Below are 20121 nucleotides of genomic sequence, written 5' to 3'. Positions count from 1 at the left end.
GACAGCTGGGGCTTGACAAGTATTCATGATGGGTGCTGGGATGCGTATATTAATGAACAAAGCCAGAGTAATTACTGGTTTTATTTCTCTGGAACGTTTTCTCAAGAACACTGAATAACATAGCTCATCACGCTTCCCTTTTTGCACTGGCTGTTGGGAAGCTCAAAGCCACATCTGAGCAAGTTTATAAACCCACACATACACTCGCCAGTGGTCTTACCCCCACTCTCATTTTTCTATCTTCTTTTGCTCAGTTGAGTTCAGCTCAGTCGCTCAGTCGTGTCTGACTCTTTGAGACCCCATGGACTGAAGCACGCCAGGCTTCCCTGTCCATCACCAACTCCCGGAGCTTGCTCAAACTCATGTCCATTGAGTCGGTGATGCCTTCTTTTGTTATCTTTTTTAAAAATTTAAAAATTGACTTACAGTTTACATACCATACAATTCACTTGCTTTACTTGCACAATTCAGTGACTTTTGGTATATTTACAGAGTTGTATAACTATCAGCTTAGCTTTCTGGTTTTGTTCTGGCCATGTGGCCTATGGGATCTTAGTTCCTGGACCAGGGATTGAACCTGTGCCCCCTTCCTTGGAAGTGCAGAGTCTTAACCGCTGGACCGCCAATGAAGCCCCTCGTTATCTCTCTGTTTACACTCTCCTATTGTATCACATGTGTCTTCCTAAGATGCTGTAGTAAACATCCTTGCTGGAATTAAATACATTGAATGGCCTGTCTTGAATTTCTAGCTTGCAGGAAAGAAGAATGCCCTTTCCAGTGCCAGGCCCTGTCTCCAGAGCAGTAAACCACCCTTAGGTTACCCGCTTTCCAGTACCCACAGGCCTTTGGGAGGGATGTTTACGTGACTGGAGGCTGTGGGGGGTGAGATGGCGTTTCCTCCCCCTTCGGTGGTGTCTCAGAAAGAATGAAGGTGAAAGGCAGACAGAACTGCAAAACCTCACAGAACGTGTTTTCCCGGCTTTCCCCAGGCCCTGCGGTCACTGGGGAAGGGAGCTAGCTGCCCAGGTCAGCCTGAGCGGACGCGGCCGGTGAGGGCAGGACGCTCGTGGGGCCAGGGAGGCGTCAGCACAAGAGCAGTCGGGGGCTCGGGTTCTCCAGGAGAGTCGAGGCCAGCCCCCGGGCCAGGAAGTGAAGCCGCTCCTGCAGGGCGGCCCGGGAGAGGCGAGCTCCACCCAGGCTTGTGTTTGCCCTGCTCTGTGTATTCAGCCAGCAGGCTCTGGACGAGGAAGCAAAGGGCAAGGAGCTGGGCTCAGTTGACAGCCTGGCACTGGGCAGCACCAGCTGGACGCACAGCACTCCACGCAGAAGCAGCTCCAGGAGACACCGAGGACAGAAGACACTCCCACCGGGGGCTTGCAGGTAACTGCTTCCAGATCTTTTCAGCGAGGCCGGAGAGTTTGTTCTTTGCGGATGATGAACTATAGAAGCCAGAGGCCAGAGAGGGTTGAGCTTGACCCTGGCTCTGCCAGTGAGTCACTGTGTGGCATTGGGTCTGCGAGGGCCTCAGTTTCACCATCTGCGAAATGGACCCAAAGATAGCCCTACCTAAAAGGATACAAGGATTACATGATAGTGTGGGCAGTGTTGAGTTCAAAACAGCAGAAATAACTCCTATTTGCATGGACCCGTTGCATGTCACTTCAAGTGTAAACCTTGGGGGGAGAGTCAGCGGATGGAGGGGCATGCTGTGTGCCTGGGAGACCACCATCAGAACTAGAGTCCCCCAGTGCAGAGCCAGCTTTGAGGCTGTGTCTGGGGGCAGCGCCTAAGGAGGTGAAGGAGATGAGGAGAAGGACTCCCCCAGGGACTTTTGTGAATTGGGCTCTTATTTAACATTGACAACCTCCCCTGGAGGCGCCTGCAGGATTCCGATCCCAGCAGCAGACTCCAGAAACCTGCGTTGCCCTCAGAAACTCCGTTGGCTGCCTTGAACAGCGATGGTGATGGGAGAGCAGGTGGTCTGGAGCCCTGCTGATGCCCGGTCCAGTCTCAGCCCCACCACCGACTGGCGGGGCGCCCTGGGGTGGGTGCCTGCACTCTCCGAGCTTCAGGGTCTTCGTCTGTGAAATACGCAAGTTAATAGTCTCGAGATCAAAGTGACATCCACGAGGACTGAGGGGCCAAGGCAGGGAGCACCTAGCGACGTGCTTAATGAGCATTAGCTGTTATTTTCATTGTTATCGTCGTCTCCATGTGATATCAGGAAAATGAGGCTGGGGAGGGGTGGGTAGCAACTCCTGGATCTCTCGGAAGGGAAGCTGTGAAACTGGGCTCCCGTCAGAGCCGACTTCAGTGAGATGAGTGAGGCTCTGTCCTCTCCTTGGGGGCAGGATTTAAGAGATGCCAAAGAACTCCATCTTTGAAATAGATTATATTTTAAAGCAATATTTTTAAAATTTTCAATGAATGCGAAAACATCCACAATGAACTAAGTAACCACACATTTTGTGAAGAATCAGTCCCAGCATTAATTCTGTTTTTTTAAGATAATACATTATTGAAATATATATATATATATTATTTATCTTGATGGCTGAGTTTTCTGGCACCCCATTAAATTTTGCACCAGGAGGCCTCTGACCCCGCTGTCATCATGCCCTGCTAGAGTTGAGCTGCCTTAGCGGCCTGGAGTGTATAGATCCCGGTGTGTGTGTGCGTGTGTGCACGTGCCCGCTCAGTCACTCAGTCCTGTCCGACTCTCTGTGACCCCATGGACTGTACCCCGCCAGGCTCCTCTGTCCATGGGGCTTCCCAGGCAGGAATACTGGAGTGGGCTGCCCTTCCCTCCTCCAGGGGAATCTCTCAGACCCAGGGACTGAACCTGCATCTCCTGCATTGGTAAGCAGATTCTTTACCAATGAGCCACCTGCGAAGCCGTATAGCTCTGCCCCTAAATAAAAACCAAGGGAGGGCCCTGCAAACATGGATTTCGACTGAAGGGGTCCCAAATCAGGGTGGCTGTTTTTTCCCACAGGGTTCTGAAACTCGGGAAGGGTTGTCTTTGTAGGGAAAGGCACGTGCTTCAGGGGAGAACCGGGCCTGGGTGAGCCCATCCTGGCTGGCTTCTGGGGGCGACGGGGACGCACAGAGAGGTTTGGGAAAGGCCCTGGAGGGCAGGGCCGCTCCTGCAGGCCCACCCGAGCCGCTGGCAGCTCAAACATTTGTGGAGAGTCACCGTGTCAGCAGCTTCTCCTGCTGCCCGGAGCTGGGCTGGGCTGGGCAGCCTGAAGGGTCTGAATGCCTTAGTCCTGTGGAACCAGGATCAACCTTAGCTCTGCCTCACCAGAACTTTCTATCTGATCAGGGTTCCTTTACTCTCCTTTATCCATTAAATCAGCAGATATAACTTGAGGACACACTCTGTGCAACCAGGATAGGTGGGTACCTGCCCCGAGGAGTTTACGTTCTCAGGGTCAAGGGCTTGCATCATTAAGCCTCAGTGTCTTTATCTGCGTAATTTGGGGATAACAGGCTGCTGTAAGAAAAAACGGAAACAATGGAAGTCAAGTGCCCAGTGCTGGGCACCTTGCAGGGGCAATGTGGGGAGGCACTCACTCTGAGGTGCCCACCGTACCAGCCCAACCTCGAAGGGGCCGCCTCCTTGCATTGTGGGCGCTGATGCCTCTCCTGCCCCACCCCACTCCTGACCCTGCCAAGCTCCTAGTAAGGCTGCGGCTAATGTTACCTGCCATCACTATTAGCCTAAAGATGTTTGGGGCAACACTCGGGATAAGATGCTGAGCTCCGAGCCTTCTAGAAACCGCGATGGGTAAAGGGACGCAAACACAAGACAGCATTCCAACAGCAGGACCTCAATTCCCAGATCTGCTCAAACACTCAGCAGCGGTTTGATAAGGAGGCCCTCGCCCTGAACCCACACATACCAGGGCACTGGGCGCAGGGCTGGGGCCCAGAGAGGAACGGCTTTCAGCCCTCTCTGCACACAGCAGCCCGTGTTCCAGCACGGTGCAGGACCGCAGGTGGCGCAGGACCGCGGGTGGCGCAGGACCGCGGGTGGCGCAGGACCGCGGGGCCCGGCACGTCTGTTCTCATCACTCACCTTGATGCTGTCTTTGGAGCTGGGGGCAGAGGGCTTGTTCTGTCGGGCATGCCAGCCTGCTCCTGGTGGCACCGCCCTCAGTGGGTGGTGAGAAGGGCCCCCAGTTTACCTACATTCCACTGCATTGATCAAAGGTGTTTCCGTTTACCCAGTGACTAACTCTGTCGCCATTGCGCCCTTTGAGGACTTCCTCCTCCATCCGACAGTCATTTAACTGCCAGCACGGCCGCTGTAGAAACGCTCTTTCTCTAGGGCAGCTGGTACCACATCTGGTGTTCGACCTGTTTGGAGAAGGAGGACATATCGTTAACTTGTAGCTCAATGAAGAGTCAGCGGAGGGAGGAGTGGGCGGGGACAAGAGGAAAGGTGTTTAAGGGAAGGGGCTTGTAAGGAGCAGCAGCATAGAGACTGAGGGCTCAGGAAACCAGTGCAGACATTTAGTTGCATCATATGGTAAATATCACTGCATTGGCAACCATATTACACTATATAAATGTATCAAAGTACAACATGTTGCACTTTAAGCTTATAACTGTTTCATGTCAAAGTCATTCAGTTAAAACCCTCTAAAACTGATTCATTGACTAATTACATTAAAGGAGGCTGATGAACACCATTCCCTGGAGTAAAGGAGGAGAGACGCACAGAGAACTTCCCTGAATGGCCAGGTCACTTGTGGGTCGAAACAGAGCTGAGGTGATTACAGCAGTAACAGGAGACACGAACAGTGAGAATGGACCTTCTCGTCTGACTGCATCCAAGCCCTTGGGCTAAATCTTCCCAGAGACTACTGATGACTTCTCAATTTTTCATTCACTTTGGATCTGGCTATGTTCCTTGACTAGTTATGATTTTGATTTCTCATTGCAAAAACAGATATGCAATAAATACTTTATAGTCTATGCTGTATTACATTACATGCAAATACTTTACAAAATTTAACATAACTTATATGGTAGAGGAGACAGTAAGAGAAAGAAAAAGCTTAGAGCTCGAACTGTGGAGCCAGGCTGCTAAGGGTTACGTCCTGATGCTCCCTCTTCCTAGCCGATGATCTGTATCAGTCAGCTCCAGCAGTGTAACCAAAAAAAACAAACAGCCCACAGACTGGGTGACTTGAACAACAGATATTTGTTTTCCCACAACCCTAGAGGCTAATAAATCCAAGATGAAGATCCTAACTAATTCCGGTTTTGGTGGAAGTTCTTTTCCTTGCTTGCAGCCTTCACACCTCTCACCTCTCATGGGGTCCTCACATGGTAAAGAGAGAAAGCAAGCTCTTGGGTGTTTTCTCTTATAAGGCTGCTAATCCTTAGGGTTAGAGCCCCACGCTTGTAACTTCCTCTGATCTGTCTCTGAATACAGTCATGCTGGATTAGGGTTTCTACATGTGAATTTGTAGGGGAACATAATTCAGCATGGTCTTAGGCAAGGAATTCAGGCTCTCTGGACTCACGTGATGCATCTGTAAAATGGGAACACTAAAAACTCCCGCCTCGGGAGCCCCCGCCGGCCTCGTAGTCAGGATGGTCATCATCGCCGCCACCGCCTGGGTTCTATCCTTGGTCAGGAAACGGAGACCCTGCCTGCCACATGGACAGTTTGGCCAAAAATAAAAGAGTGCTTTGAAAGGGTTGCAAACATTTTCAGACTCGCTGAGATGGCTGTGATTTGTGGATGTTGAAAGCCAATGCCCTTCCTCTCTCTGAGAATCCGGACCCTGGCTCTATGTACCAGGGGAGCCAGCACCTGGGGGAGTCCCTGGCCCAAAATGTCCAGGATGGCACCTCTCAGCCCTCGCCATCATAGAAGTCACCCGGAGATCCTGGAAATATTCTGATGCCCAGGCCCCGCCCAGGGGCTCTGATGGGATGGGTCTGGCGGGGCCTGGACACGGGGACTGAAATCTCCCGTGGGGGTTGGAATGTGTAACAGTGTGAAGACTGGCCTCAATAAGAGAGCTGGGAAGTGGAAAGTAAGGAGACTTTCTCCTCTGAATGACCCCCAGCCAAAGGCCTAGCCCACGTCCTCCAAATGCTAGGCCCCTGAGTCTAATTTCAAAAACAAACCTCTCTGCCATATGGAGACTTGTGTTTAGTGTCAGATTAAAAGAGAACATTCATAAGAACAAAACTACGCACACCATCAGGTCATGAAAGGACGTTGTGATACCACCTTCAAATTTTTTTTTTTTTTTGTCCAAAATAAAAACCGAGCTCTTTCAAAGAATATGTTTTTCTTGATGGAGAAAACTCATCATCTGATGTATTCTTCTCCTCTGTTGGAGACTGGAGGAAGCTTCATCACAGACAGGAATGGTCCAGTCTGGACCACCTGCAGCCTCAGTTTTGCCATCTGCTAAATGGGGATAAAAAGGGTTCCTGCCACACAGAGTCCCTGATACGGCTTTCAGGGTGATCAACTCATCCTGGCTTGCCTAGGACTTCCCTGGCTCTAACAGGAAAGGTCCGCCTCCCCAGAATGTCCTCATCCCCAGGACATCCTGGGGGTTGCTCTCCATCACAGCCCCCATACCTGTGTGCACTTGCTGAAAATACAAATCCAGGATCCCGGTCCGACTGTGTGAAGTGATCACGGAAATCAGAAGCGCCGCCAAGTTCCTTAGCTGCTTGTATCAGACATCTCTGAAAGTATCAGTGATGATCATGGTGATACTTCTAATCACGGAGGACACCTTCAGGGCACCCCTTCACCATGTGCCACTCCCTGTATGTATGTACCTTCTATGTATTAGTGCCTTGAACTCTCACAGCAACCTCTGGAGTGTGTGCCCTTATTATCCCCATTTTACAGAAGAGGAAGCTGAGGCCCCGTGAGGCTCGGTAACTTGCCCGGTGTCACTCATTCAGTAGGTGGCTGAGTGGGGACTCGCACCTGGGTGTTTAGCCCCCAGGGCCCACACCCTTATTCGACGGCACTGCTCTCTAGAGGTCTCAGCACTGGCGCGCCCCCAGTCAGCTGTGATCAACATTACTTCCTTATCAGTTGCACCATCTTTGGGGCGGGCGTCCCTGGTGGCTCAGATGGTATAGAACCTGCCTGTAGTGTGGGAGACGCAGGTTCGATCCCTGGGTCGGGAAGATCCCCTGGAGGAGGGCATGGCAGCCCACTCCAGTATCTTGCCTGGAGAATCCCACGGACAGAGGAGCCTGGTGGGCTACAGTCCACGGGGTCACAAAGAGTCGGACATGGCTGAGCGACTAAAGACAGCAGCAACATCTTTGGGGCAGAAAAGGACTTGCCACGCTCATGCAAACCTTTAACAAAAGGTGTAATTGTAAACGTGAAAGCCTTTCCTTTGACGTCCCCAGACGTGTTGACCTTACTGGTGGGCTGCAGTCCACGGGGTCGCAGAGTCCCAATACGTTTGTTTCGGCCAATACTGACTTTGACCGATAGGTGGCAGTAACCGTTTGTTTTCGTCGCATGGAAATCTGGCCCCTTTGCAAAATTTGAAAGGCAGAAGCAATTTCACAACACATATGCTGTAACTGCTGGCGGAAACCAATGTTATCTGAGTCCAAGTTGTCCCTGCAAAAGACGTGCAAATGGATTTTCCTTCTTTCAGGCCATTTGGCCTCGACACTGCCGGAGAGGCGCCTTAAAACCTGCGATGGCCGGGATACGGAACCCAGGCTCCTGCGGGTTCAATGTTTCTATCCTGTCTGCACACACCACAGCTCTCTCAGGGCAAAGAATTTTCATAACCTCAAACACTTTAATTGACGTTACCGCCCAAATTGGATTAAGTGTGAATTGAATAATAGGAGCTTTGAAAGTTTGTAAGCCATTGGTAAATTATTTTTAATGTTGTAAAAAGCTAGATTTAGATGGAGACGTCACCTACTGTGTGTCCATTTTTGCAAGTGGCCTTGGTTGAGGCGTTTAACCTACGCATTTCAGTTTTCTCATCTATAAAATTGGAACGGTGATACCTCTGCCTTGCGGATTTGTCGTAAGGGGTAAATTCATTTACAGCACGCGGAGCTCTCAGGACAGTTTCCCAGCAGGTGATGAGCACTCGCCAAATTTGTTGTTATGATTATATCGAGGCATCCCTGGTGGCTCAGCAGTAAAGGATCTGCCTGCCAAAGCAAAAGACACAGGTTCGCTCTCTGGGTCGGGAAGGTCCCCTGGAGAAGGGCATGGCTACCCACTGCAGTGTTCTTGCCTGGAGAATCCCATGGACAGAGGAGCCTGGCGGGCTACAGCCCATGCGGTTACAAAGAGTCAGACATGAGTTAGCGACTAACACGTGATTTAGCAACTAAACTACAACGTTATTTTTATTAATATTACTATCGTTCAAACGTAGTTATTTACTGAAGCTGTGCCAGGTGTCTCTTGCTGTGCGAAGCTTTTCTCAGGTTGCCGGAGGGCCTGCTCTCCAGACGCGGCGCAGGCGCTTCTCGCTGGGGAGGCTCTCCGTGTTGCCTCGCATGGGCGCTCGGGCTGAGGGCTCCAGTGGCAGCAGCTCGTGGGCCCAGGAGTTCCTGCACCCGGCTCTGAAGCCCACGCCGCAGCAGCTGTGGCGCACGGGCTTAGCTGCTCCAAGGCACGTGGGAGCTCCCTGGACCAGGGATCAGATCCGAGTCTTCTGCACCAGCAGGTGGGTTCTTTACCACTGAGCCACCAGAGAAGCCGCTACTATTACTGTCTCCTCGTTACTAAGGTCGTTAGCGTTGTCATTATTTTTATACACAGCGGGTTCAGTTCCTGGTCAGTCTTAATTTGGGCAACACTTAATTTCTCAGCTGCTTCAATCTCATTATTTGCAAAATGAGTATATGTTACTGAGGCTGATGTTGAGCAAAACCTATAAACTTTCTCGAAAAGGCCAGACAGTAAATATCTTAGGCTTTGCAGGCCATCTGGTCTCTGTTGATGCTCCCCGACTCTGCCTCAGCACATGAGAGCAGCTGTAGGTACACTACAGATAAACGAATGGGCATGGCTGTCTGCCAAAAGAATTTTATTTATGGATACCACAATTTGAATTTCATATAATTCTCATGTGTCACACTCTATAATTCTTCTGATTTTTTTCCCCAACCCTTTATAAGTGTAAAGTCCGTTAGCACACAGGCCAGCCTAACACAGGCTGTGGACTGGGTTTGTTCCCTAGCTGTCATTTGCTGACCCTGGCCTTGAATATTCAATATTGGGGGGGGGGTGGTTCAAGGGACTTTCTATAGTTGCACCAATCACGTTAAAGGTCAAATTGTCATGTGCCATAGTTGCACCAATCACGTTAAAGGTCAAATCATCATGTGCCATAGTTGCACCAATCACGTTAAAGGTCAAATTGTCATGTGCCTTCATTAGGACAGGAGTCTATGGTGATCAATGCGCTGTCCACTGCACGGAAATCAAGAGAGCCAATCAAAAACTGTAACATAGACCACGCCCCTATCTCTTCTGCCAGGCTCAAACTTAGTTTCCGACCAAAGCTAACCCATCTTTAAGGTTTCCCATTTAGGGCCCCACAAATATTATTTTCATAGTGTCCCATTTATAGGTGAAGCAATGGCCTACTGGGAGCACGGATATCTCGGATTTTATAAATAGAAAACATTGCAACATAGCTGGGGCCCTGTATGTTTTAGCACTGCCCAGCTTTATTACCTGTTGTAATGACCCATTGCTAATACATAAAATCCCAATTCTGATATCTACCGAGTTCCCCCAAGAAAGCCCTGTTGTGGCCTCCCAAATTTTTGATTACCCAGGTCTCCTCCCATGGATATCCTTGGAGATGCACTGGCTGCGTTTGGCCAGGAATTAAAATCCTTGGCTGCTATTCCAAAAGCCAGCAGGCTGATGAGTCGGCAGCCAGGTCTTTGGAAAAGGGCTACCTTGGAATCACTGTGTGCGTGAAAAGGCAGCTTTTCACTAGTCAGGCAGCCTAGCGGGACTGAAGGAGCCGCACCTCCGGAAGCAGACGTCCTCTGGGCCAAGACCTCACGCGGCCCTTCTCTGGATGTGTGTCCTGGGCGCGTTCGGGAGACTCAATTCTTTCCTTTCCAGGGGAAGGGAGTTCTGCGGGGAACATCCCAGAGGCTGGAGCAGAGGCAGCCTGTGCGGGAATCTCCCTCTGTGGCCTTTAACCAGCTGACCTTTGGAAGGTGGTTTTACCTCCTTGTGACTCAGCTTTGTCTCCGCTAGAGGGACATGACGGGAACACCTGTTTCACGCGGGCATGCAGGGCCACGTGAGATGGCACAGAACACGCTCTGGGAAAGCAGCACTTGGGGCTGAGGACGTGTGAACAGTTGTGAACTATCGTCATTAGTGTTGTCACGAGGCTCTTGAAGGGTCTAGGGATAACGTGGGTTAGTGCCTAGTTCAGTGCTGCGGGGGTGAGGGATTGTTATTAATAATTATTCCCTCCGCCCAACTAATAAGTTATAATTTGACACCTGATCAGTGCAGACGCCGTGCTGAGCTATAATTGTGGGTCAAGAGAGACAGTCCCTGCCCTCACGGTGCTTACAGCTAATTGGGAAGGGAGATGGAAGCTAAATTCTGTATTGCCCTCCAGGTTAAGTCTGGATCAGCTGTGCTTCATTCCAGAACCATCCTACCCAGTGTTGCCGCTTCCTGCCCTCTTCTGTGCCCCCGTTAATGTTCATATATAATAATAGATATGTTACCTATTACCTTCTTGTTCATAGCATTGAACCGTATGTGTTTGGGTTAGCAAACACTTCTATATTGCTTATAAAGAGCCATGCATTGTTCTAACCACCTTACAAGCATTAAATCGTATACTTGTAGCAGCCCTGTGAGGCACAGAGAAGCTAATTAACTCATCCAAGGACACACAGCAGCGAGGGGCAGGGAGAGCGTTCAAGCCCAGCTTGTCCTGTTCCTGCCCTGTGCTCACCACCACTGCACGTGCTGCCTTCAGCTATCAGATGTGGCCTGATGTGTGGATTTACTGTCTGTTACTGACTGTCCACTCAACATATTTCAACTCCATGAAGTCAAAGGGGCTCATCTGTTTAACTCACAGCTGCAACCCTGGTGCCTGCTTCAGCATACGGTGCAAGCTGGTGCTCCGCGTATATTTGGTGAACCACTAAATGAATGAAAATATAGCCAAATAGGTATATATAAGTATAGATATCTATTATATATGATAGATACATATGTAACATGTAGTGCTAAGTGCTATGGGAAAATGCCTGTGCTACAAGGGGTTTTAACAGAGGACTTAATTTAGTTTGAGGATCAGAGAATATTAAAAATTAGAAGTATCATTTTAACTGTCCCCATTCTAAAATCTCCTTGATCTAATAGCTGTGACTGGCTAAGAAGGAAGAAAATGGTATCTACGTGGAATATGCCTTTCATGATGATAATAATCCCCCAGAAATGAAACACAGTTGAAAACTGGGACTGCGTTTTAAAGAAATTTTAGGGATCTTCCCTAGCGGCTCAGTGGTAAAGAACCCGCCTGCTAATGCAGGAAACACAAGTTCCATCGCTGGTCCAGGAAGATCCCACACACTCCAGAGCAACTGAGTCTGTGTGCCACAATTACTGAGCCTGGGCCCAGAGACAGGGAGCTGAAAGTACCCAGCCCACAAGCGATAGCTGCCGAAGCCTGCATGCCCCAAAGCCCACGCTTTGCCAACGAGAGGTCTCTGCAGGGAGAAGCCACAGCTAGAGAAAAGACCCGCGCGGCAATGGAGACCCAGCACAGCCAAAGACAAATACAACTTGAGAGCATTTATGGGCGTATAGCTGGTTCGCAATGCTGTGTGGCCTCCTGCGGTACAGCAGTGAATCAGTTATACATACGCATACACCCACTCTTGTTTAGGTTCCAAACTATTCTGGAGAAGGAAACGGCAACCCACTCCAGTATTCCTGTCTGGAGAATCCCGTGCACAGAGGAGCTTGGCGGGCTACAGTCTGTGAGGTCACAAGAGTCGGGCCGACTTAGCGACTAAACCACCAAACTCTTTATTACACTTTTTTTGGCCACACGACACAGCTTGTGAGATCTTAGTTCCCCCACCAGAGATGGAACCCGTGCTCCGTGCAGCTCAAGCGTGGAGTTCTAATCGCTGGGCCCCCAGGGAAGCTCCTGCATTTAACTTTAATTGTGTTGAATTCATGAGCCCCAAATCTTCCCTCATTCCTCAAAACAGACATGAACAATTGGTCTCCCCGGGCTTGTGATAACACACCCACAGGGACTGGGCAGGCCTCCGCATCTTAGTTTTGCACACAGACGTGAGACTTCTGTTCCTCTTGGGTTTTAATTTGCTGAGTCTCTCTTTCTCTCTGTTGCAGGAACAATGGGTAACCAAATGAGTGTTCCCCGAAGAGCTGAAGACCAAGAGAATGACCCGGAAGCAGACACGCACAAGGTGGTGTCGTTACGGCCTCTGCGTCATCAGCTATTGGTCGGGAGGGTCGGGGTGACGGCAGAGGGAGGGGCCTGCCCGAGGCTCGTGGGCGTCAGCGGTGCGGCGGTCGCTGCTGCCGGGGGTTGCTCAGTGGGACGCAAACCTCCGGAACCCATCGAGGAGCTGTTAAAAGTGCAGGCTCCTAGGGGCCTCACTCAAGGCCCAGGGAACCAGAAATCGCAGGGAAGGGGGCCCATGGAACCTGAGTCTCCATGGTGACTGATTCCCATCCATCGGTGCACAGGTGCAGGTGGGTCTGGACCGGTGGTTCTCAACTGGGGGTGGTTCTGCCTCGCCACCGGCAGTGTCTGGAGACGGTTCTTGGTTGTCACAACTCCGGTGTCCAGGAAACTTCCAAACACAAGCTTCTTTTAAACAAAACTACTACCAAAATATAAAGTCAAGTCTTCCAAAAGATGCGTAGTCTTTTAGCTTTTTTTTTCTCTCTGCACTTATTAACATATATTACACTACTAATAATGGTAACAAAATAAGATATGCAGAGTACTTAGCATATAATCAATATTCAGTTAATGCCAATTATGAGCGGGATCATTTGTTACGAAAATGACATTGGGTAGCAAATACTCTCTTTGCAATCCTTTTTTCTTTCCATGTGAGTATACCTATATGTGTATATTTGTGTAACCTTTTTAAATGTCAGCAATAAATAACAGAAGAAAAAATAATCATCCAGCAGTGACCTAAAGTTGGAAAGGGGTTGCAACAGCCCCATGAAGAGGGTGGGGGTGGAGCAGAAAAACAGCAACGGGCGGCTTCCTGAATCTGAGGAGAGTGTGGCCTGGAGGCTGTGCTTGTGTGCGGGACCCTGGGGTGTGGCTAACCTCCCAGCCTGTCATGCTCTTGTCTCCTCACTGATCACACCAGCGCCCCCCTTTGCCCGGGAGTCCCATCTGTACGGAGGGGTCTGTCCTGCCCAGGCTCACGGGGCTTGCTGAGAGCAGGCATAGACCGTGCAAAGCTCTTGTCAACCTGGGAATCCAGTCCTTTAGATCAGGGTATTAGTTTCTCTGAGGCGTCATAGAAAGCGGGGTGGTTTCTAGAAGTGGATACTTTAATTTGTGAGGCGCCCTTGCGGCCTTGAGTTTCTGTCCTGAGTTTTTCTGATTTTCCTCATCCAAGACTTGGCTAATAGTCCCACACATTCTGTTCCAGGTCACATCTGGGGATGCGTGTGGTCAAAACGGCCTGCCGGCCATCATATCTGGCCACACCGTTCAACTCTACGATGAAGGTGAGTGTCCTGGCGGGCTGCTCGTCCTGAGCATGGGGATGAGGATGGGGAAGGGCTGCTGGCCCTGCTGATGGGGAAACAGATGCCGGGGCTGAAGCCGCGTGGAAGGCACATGTGTTGTTCCTGGGGCTGCAAACACAGCGCCACAGAATGGGCGGCTCAAGCCACAGGAACGTACTGTCTCACTGTGCTGGGGCTGGAAGTGGAATTCAGAGCGTGGGCAAGGTCGGGATCCTCTGAGAGATCCATGTGTGAAAAGATATGTTCCCCGGGGACTTCCCGGGTGGTCTGGCAGTTAGGACTTCGCCTTCCTACGCAGGCGTGGCAGGTTCGATCCCTGGTCAGGGAGTGAAGTCTCCCCCATGCCTCACGACCAAAAACCCAAAACAAAAACCAGAAACAATATTGTAACAAATTCAATAAAGACTTAAAAAATTGGTCCACATCAAACCAAAAGTCTTAAAAAAAAGAAAAAAAGGACTGTCCCCTGCCTCTGCTTTGACTCCCAGGGGCCTCAGACCTTTGGCTTCGACACAGCGCTCCTCCTTGGTTTTCCCAGCATCTTCTTTCTATGAGCATCTGTCTCTGGGTCCAAGCCTCTCCCTTTTGTACCGACACGGGCACGTGGGGCTGGGCACAGCCCCAGCCTCATCTTGACTTGGTCCTTGGCAGAGACCCTATTTCCAAATGAGGTCGTAGGAACTGGGGGTTGGGACTCCAGCATCTCAGCAATTCAACGCTTAACAGCACTCGTCTCTCTGGGCTGTGTGTGACGTCTGGAAGAGTCTGAGGATTTACAGCAATAAGTGAAAAGCAACAGAATAGAAACACTGGGAGGCTGGGTTCTTTGGAGTCCAACAGACCAAATTTAAAACCCCTGCCCTGCAACTTACTGGATGTGGGACCTGGAGCAAGTCACATGGCTTTCTAAGCCTCAGTTTTCTCATCTGTAAAGTGGGGATAATGATACCTATGTCATGGAATTGATGAGAGAACTGGAGGAGATCAAGCATTTTACTTATTACCCAGCACTTAGGAATTCCAAAGAAACAAGTGAAATATAGAAGGCGGCAGAGGGCGGTGTTGAGACTGGGCAACGTGCTTATCTCTCTGATTTTATTCTGAGCATAAGGCTGTGAGGGCTTCCCAGTGACTCAGTGGTAAAGAATCTGCCAGTGCAGGAGAGGCCGGAGGTGCAGGTTTGATCCCTGGGTTAGGAAGATCCCTGGAGACGGAAATGGCACTCCACTCCAATATTCTTGCCCAGGAAATTCCATAGACAGGAGGCTGGTAGGCTGCAGTCCACGGGGTCACAAAGAGTCAGACGCGACTTAGCAACTAAACAACAGCAAGGCTATAAATTCCAAAAATGAAAACTGACTGAGTTCTACTGTGTGAAAAATATCAGTAAATTATGTAAGAGGCAGGGTGTCCCCATGGTTGAGGGTAAGAGCTCTGGATTCAGACTGCTGGTTTTGCCATCTGCCAGCTGTGTGACCTTGAGCCAGTTACTTAACCTCTCTGAACCTCAGCCTCCTTATCAGTGAAGTGGGATAATAACAGTACCTAAACACAAGTATCAGACGCAATAAGAGCACACACCTCAGTGGCGCATAGTAGGTGCTCTGTGCGTATTAGCTGCCATGATAGTGTGATGGTTATGGTTGCTGTGATTTGCATGTGAGTTTCTGGGCTTCAGTGCCCTTCCCTGAACAGTGAGGAGATGAATCACAGCACTGGTTCCAGAAGCTTTAGAATTTCCTAATGTAAGCGAAGACACTGCCCTCTGTTTCCCCTGCTAAGCTCTGCTGCTCACCCCACATCTGACAGCAGTTATGTGGGCTTTCCATACCAAGGGGTTCTGTGACACCAGCTGGGTGTTCCACAGTTCAATTCAGTTCTGACACCGTTTACCAAGAGTTAGCTTCGGCTCCCACCAGTTATGGGCTCAGTATCATAAGACTACCTCCCACTGAAGTCGCCGATGGCAAGTGGGGAGTCCCCGGCTTACCCACAACTTCTGTCCTGCTCGGCTACACACCAGAGGTTCCCACGACTTCCCCCTCGGGTTCAGTCATTTGCCAGAGCGGCTCACAGAGCGCAGGAGAGCCGTGTGCCTGCTAGATTGTTCCTGCTCAGTCGCTCAGTCGTGTCCAATCCTTCTGAGACCCCCTGGACTGTAGCCCCCAGGCCCCACTGTCCATGGCACTTCCCAGGCAAGAGCACTGGGCTGGTTGCCGCTCTCTTCTCCAGGGGATCCTCCTGACTCGGGGACTGCACCCACGTCTTCTGCCTCGGCAGGCAGATTCTTTACGCTCAGCACCAGGGAAGCCCCTTACCAAGTCACCAGTTCATTCTAAGCGGCCGATGGAGGAGGTGATGGGAGGGTCGGGGGAGGGACCCTGGGGCGGGGTGCGTCCGTGCTTTCTCTGGACAAGCCACCCGTCCAGAACCTCCACGTGCTTATCAACCCAGAAGCAATCTGAACCCCATTCTTCAGAGATGTCTGTGAAGGTTTCATTACATAGGTGTGCTTGATCAGATCGATGGCTATTGATGGTAGAACTCAATTTTCAGCCACTCTCCCCTCCTGGAAGATTGGCCGGGGTGATGAAGCTGAAATCCTAGCCCTCTGATCACATGTCTTGTTTCTCTGGCAACCGGGGCTCCCATCCTTAGAGGGGCTTTTCCAAAGTCACCTCATTAACATAAACTCAGATGTGGTTAAAACGGGCTGGCTTGTTATCAATAACAAAGGTCATCTTCTTGACTCTTAAAGGTAAGTTTTAGGAGTTCTGTGCCAGGAACAGAGATGAAGACCAAACATATATTTCTTATCATATGATGTCCCAGGATCTTACCTCGGTTGCTTATTAGAGTATAGATGCTCAGGTCCCGTCTTTCCAGAATACTCTCCAGTTGAGCCCTGGGGGTCTGAACTGCTGAACGTTCTCTAGAGGGTTGAGGCACAGGCAGGATTGGCAACCACAGGATGAGATTAAAGTCACAAGTCTCTTCCTGCCTTTCAACCTGTGAGTCAGATTTCTGCTCTGATGTGGGTGGAATGGGCTGAACTCGCAGCAGCAGCTTTGGTGAGGGCGGCGTAAAGCTGGCGGCTGAGATGCACACACTTGGGGAGGAGAATCGTATCGTTTTTATAATTTGCAGACTGTCGACGTTCTCGACTGATCCAGAGGCCCTGACGATCTAATCTGTCCTTCAGAAGTGGTTTTCTTTGGCGTCATTCAGTCACTGTTGTTGTTGAGGTTATGCCCCTATTTTTTGCCCCTATTTGTAATATGGGGCACACGGGTGAGGAGAGTGTCAGAAGCAGAACATGGGAACAAAATGTTGGAAATCGAGACAGTCCCCTCTCTTGTTCTTTCCCTCTCCTCTTTTCTCTCCCCTTCCATACTTTCCTCTCTGCTCCCAGCAATTAAATATGTATATTATCTATATATATGTAATGCATGTATATATTACATGTTATATATATATATATATATAATTAGCAGGTCTTCCTGTAAAAAGGAAAACAAGTAACAGAAATACAGGGTAACAATCTGGGACAGTGTGTTGCTGTGGATACCTACATACCCAGGAAGAAAAAAGTCTCCTTTGAGTGACCCGTGGTTGGTTGTACCAGCTTTTGTACGACGCAGCCTTGCGTCGGCACCCGCTGAAGAATCTGTAGCAAGTTTAAGTTAATCCTCTGAAGCCAAAACCTCTGCCTGCGTCCACTGACCATGTGCCCTCTGCATCTCACTTTAGCGTGATTATCCCTTTGAGTGGGGAAGGCAGCTTATCATCCTTGAGCTGTTTCCTCCAGGTTATTATCACTTTCAGTGCAGTTTTTAAAGGGCTACAAAAGCGGGATCCTGGGTGGTTTTTTTATCCTTTGGACAAACTTCTCCGGCCACGTCTCCTGGTGCACGTTTGTGTTTGTTTGGTGTGCGCGTGTGTGTATGCAGAGAGGAAATCAGGCTTCCCTGGTGGCTCAGCGGTAAAGAATCCGCCTGCCAACGCAGGAGACACGGCGCAGGTCCCTGGGTGGGGAAGATCCCCTGGAGGAGGGCATGGCGTCCCGCCCCAGTGTTCTTCCCTGAAAAATCCCGTGGACAGAGAGCCTGGTGGGCTACAGTCCACGGGGTCACACAGAGCTGGGCGTGACTGAGACTGAACTACAGAGAAAAGTGACTAGAAAAATAGATACATGGGCCCCTGGGTGACTGTTTCCCTTCTTTTTATCCATACTTTTCCTTTCCTTTGTTCTCCTGTTAAAGACGTCACTGCCATGCGGGGACATCTCCCATGAAGACCTATTGAGAAGCAGTGCCTGAGCACACAGCCTGGGGAGCAGGGTCCTAAACTCACGGCGTGGCTCTGCTGTGTGGCCTTAGGCGAGTTGCTGAGCCTCTCTGGTCTCACATCTGAAAAATGGGAATCGTAAAAACGGCAGGACAAAGCTTTGAAGATTGTTGGGAAGCTTGAGTGAGCTGATGCACCTGCAGTACGGGAGAGCGTCTGACCTGTGGTCAACATGCGAGGAGAGTTTACTTTTCTGTTTTGGATTTAATGTTGATAAAGGCCATCATTCGGGTATGAAGTTACTGTACTAGCTCCATCTAGATAGCTCTTGCAAATCTAAAATATAACCTCGAAACTTTTTTTTCCCCTGCACCCCTTATACTTTTTCAGTGTTTTATTTTTTGTCTTCCGGACACACTGTGGGAGAGATCAATCAGGCACAGCCCTTCTTTACAATCGATCCATGAAATCACATTCTGTTTCCTTGTAGAAATAAACCCATCTCGCATAGTATTTTTTCCTGGTGAGGGTAAGAGACTAGGGATCTTAATATCAAACCAGCATCATGTGGTACAACTCATGCAGGTGAGGGTTCCTCTCCAAAGTGTGGCATTATACTTCATCTTCAATAACAGCATCTCAGAAAATAAAATTGTCTGATGTTTACTTCCATGTTATATCTCTAGCTTCAGTTGCCAATTTCAGAGGCTGTTTGAAAGTCTTGTTTCGGGGAAGCTGGTAATGGTGCCAGAGCCACGTGCCACGTGACCTACTGCTGTGCACAGCCCCGTTTCTTGCACCTTTGGGTCGGAGGCTAATGCGTTTGCTCTGTCAAAATGTGGTGGTTTAAATTCGTTTCTTCAGTTCTTCCCTTTCTTTTTCTGATACATGTTAATTTGAATTCCAGAGTAGCTCTGGGGAAGTACTTCCCAAGGAGCTACATGTCCGTCAGTAGAGTGGTTGCATCGGTTAGAGCAGACTCACACGATGCTACACCTCTGTGCAGAGATAGGAATGAACCACCCCCGACTACAAAACTGTCATGCCAGAACAGGAGGCCAGAAGGCCTCATTCGAATCCCCAGGGCCTGGGAATATGTCACTTTCCATGTCAAAAGCAGGTTTTGTGATGTGATTAAATTAAGGATCTTGCGGTGGGGAGCTGAGCCTGGATTATTCAGGTAGACCCAATATAACCGCAGGGTCCTTTTAAGAGGGTTATTACCAAATCGGTTGTAGGCAAAGAGATGTATAGTCATTTTGTGGACAAAGGTCCATCTAGTCAAGGCTATGGTTTTTCTAGCAGTCACGTACGGATGTGAGAGTTGAACCATAAAGAAGGCTGAGTGCTGAAGAATTGCTGCTTTTGAACTGTGGTGTTGGAGAAGACTCTTGAGAGTCCCTTGGACTGCAAGGAGATCCAACCAGTCCATCCTAAAGGAAATCAGTCCTGAATATTCATTGGAAGGACTGATGCTGAAGCTGAAACGCCAATACTTTGGCCACCTGATGCGAAGAACTGACTCATTTGAAAAGACCCCGATACTGGGAAAGATTGAAGGCGGGAGGAGAAGGGGACGACAGAGGATGAGATGGTTGGATGACATCACCAACTCGATGGACATGAATTGGAGCAAACTCTGGAAGACGGTGAAGGACAGAGGAGCCTGCGGTCCTTGGGGTTACAAAAAGTCAGACACGACTTAGCAACTGAACAGCAGCATGTCCATTTAGGTCCTAGCCAGACTGAAGGCCTCTTCCTCGGTGGGGAAGCTTCTTTTTTCATTCAGATTCACACAATCAGAAAAGAAACTGATGCTGAGCCTAAATCAGCACAAGCTTTACTCAATGGCCAGAGAATGGAAAAGCGGGGACTCAGTTCGAAAATCAACTTCTCACCCTGACTTGGCCTGGGACACAATATATATACGGAAGGTCAAGGCAAAAGGGAGGGGGCTGAGTGAAGAGAGGGAGGAGTATTCATGACTTACCCGAGCACAGGGGTATAATACGCCCAGGGCTGGGAGAGCACCCCTT

General features: G+C 49.8%; 1 protein-coding gene across 8 annotated transcripts in view; it reads left to right on the top strand.

The window, feature by feature from the left end:
* Positions 1–1006: 1006 nt before the first annotated feature.
* The window catches only part of BCAS1 (brain enriched myelin associated protein 1), a 98460-nt gene continuing 79345 nt past the window's right edge, over positions 1007–20121 (top strand). For 5 of the 8 annotated variants that reach the window (XM_069548849.1, XM_069548843.1, XM_069548847.1 and 2 more), the window contains exons 1-3: positions 1017–1380; positions 12407–12483; positions 13699–13777. In XM_069548849.1, the coding sequence (XP_069404950.1) occupies positions 12412–12483; positions 13699–13777 (151 nt within the window). In that variant the 5' untranslated portion in view covers positions 1017–1380; positions 12407–12411. Of the gene's footprint in view, positions 1381–12406; positions 12484–13698; positions 13778–20121 lie in introns of all 8 variants that reach the window. The other 3 variants (XM_069548848.1, XM_069548842.1, XM_069548845.1) reach the window with 2 other exon arrangements.

Source organism: Ovis canadensis, chromosome 13, assembly GCF_042477335.2.
Source record: "Ovis canadensis isolate MfBH-ARS-UI-01 breed Bighorn chromosome 13, ARS-UI_OviCan_v2, whole genome shotgun sequence".
NCBI lineage: Eukaryota > Metazoa > Chordata > Mammalia > Artiodactyla > Bovidae > Ovis > Ovis canadensis.
This window is presented reverse-complemented; position numbering and strand designations above follow the sequence as displayed.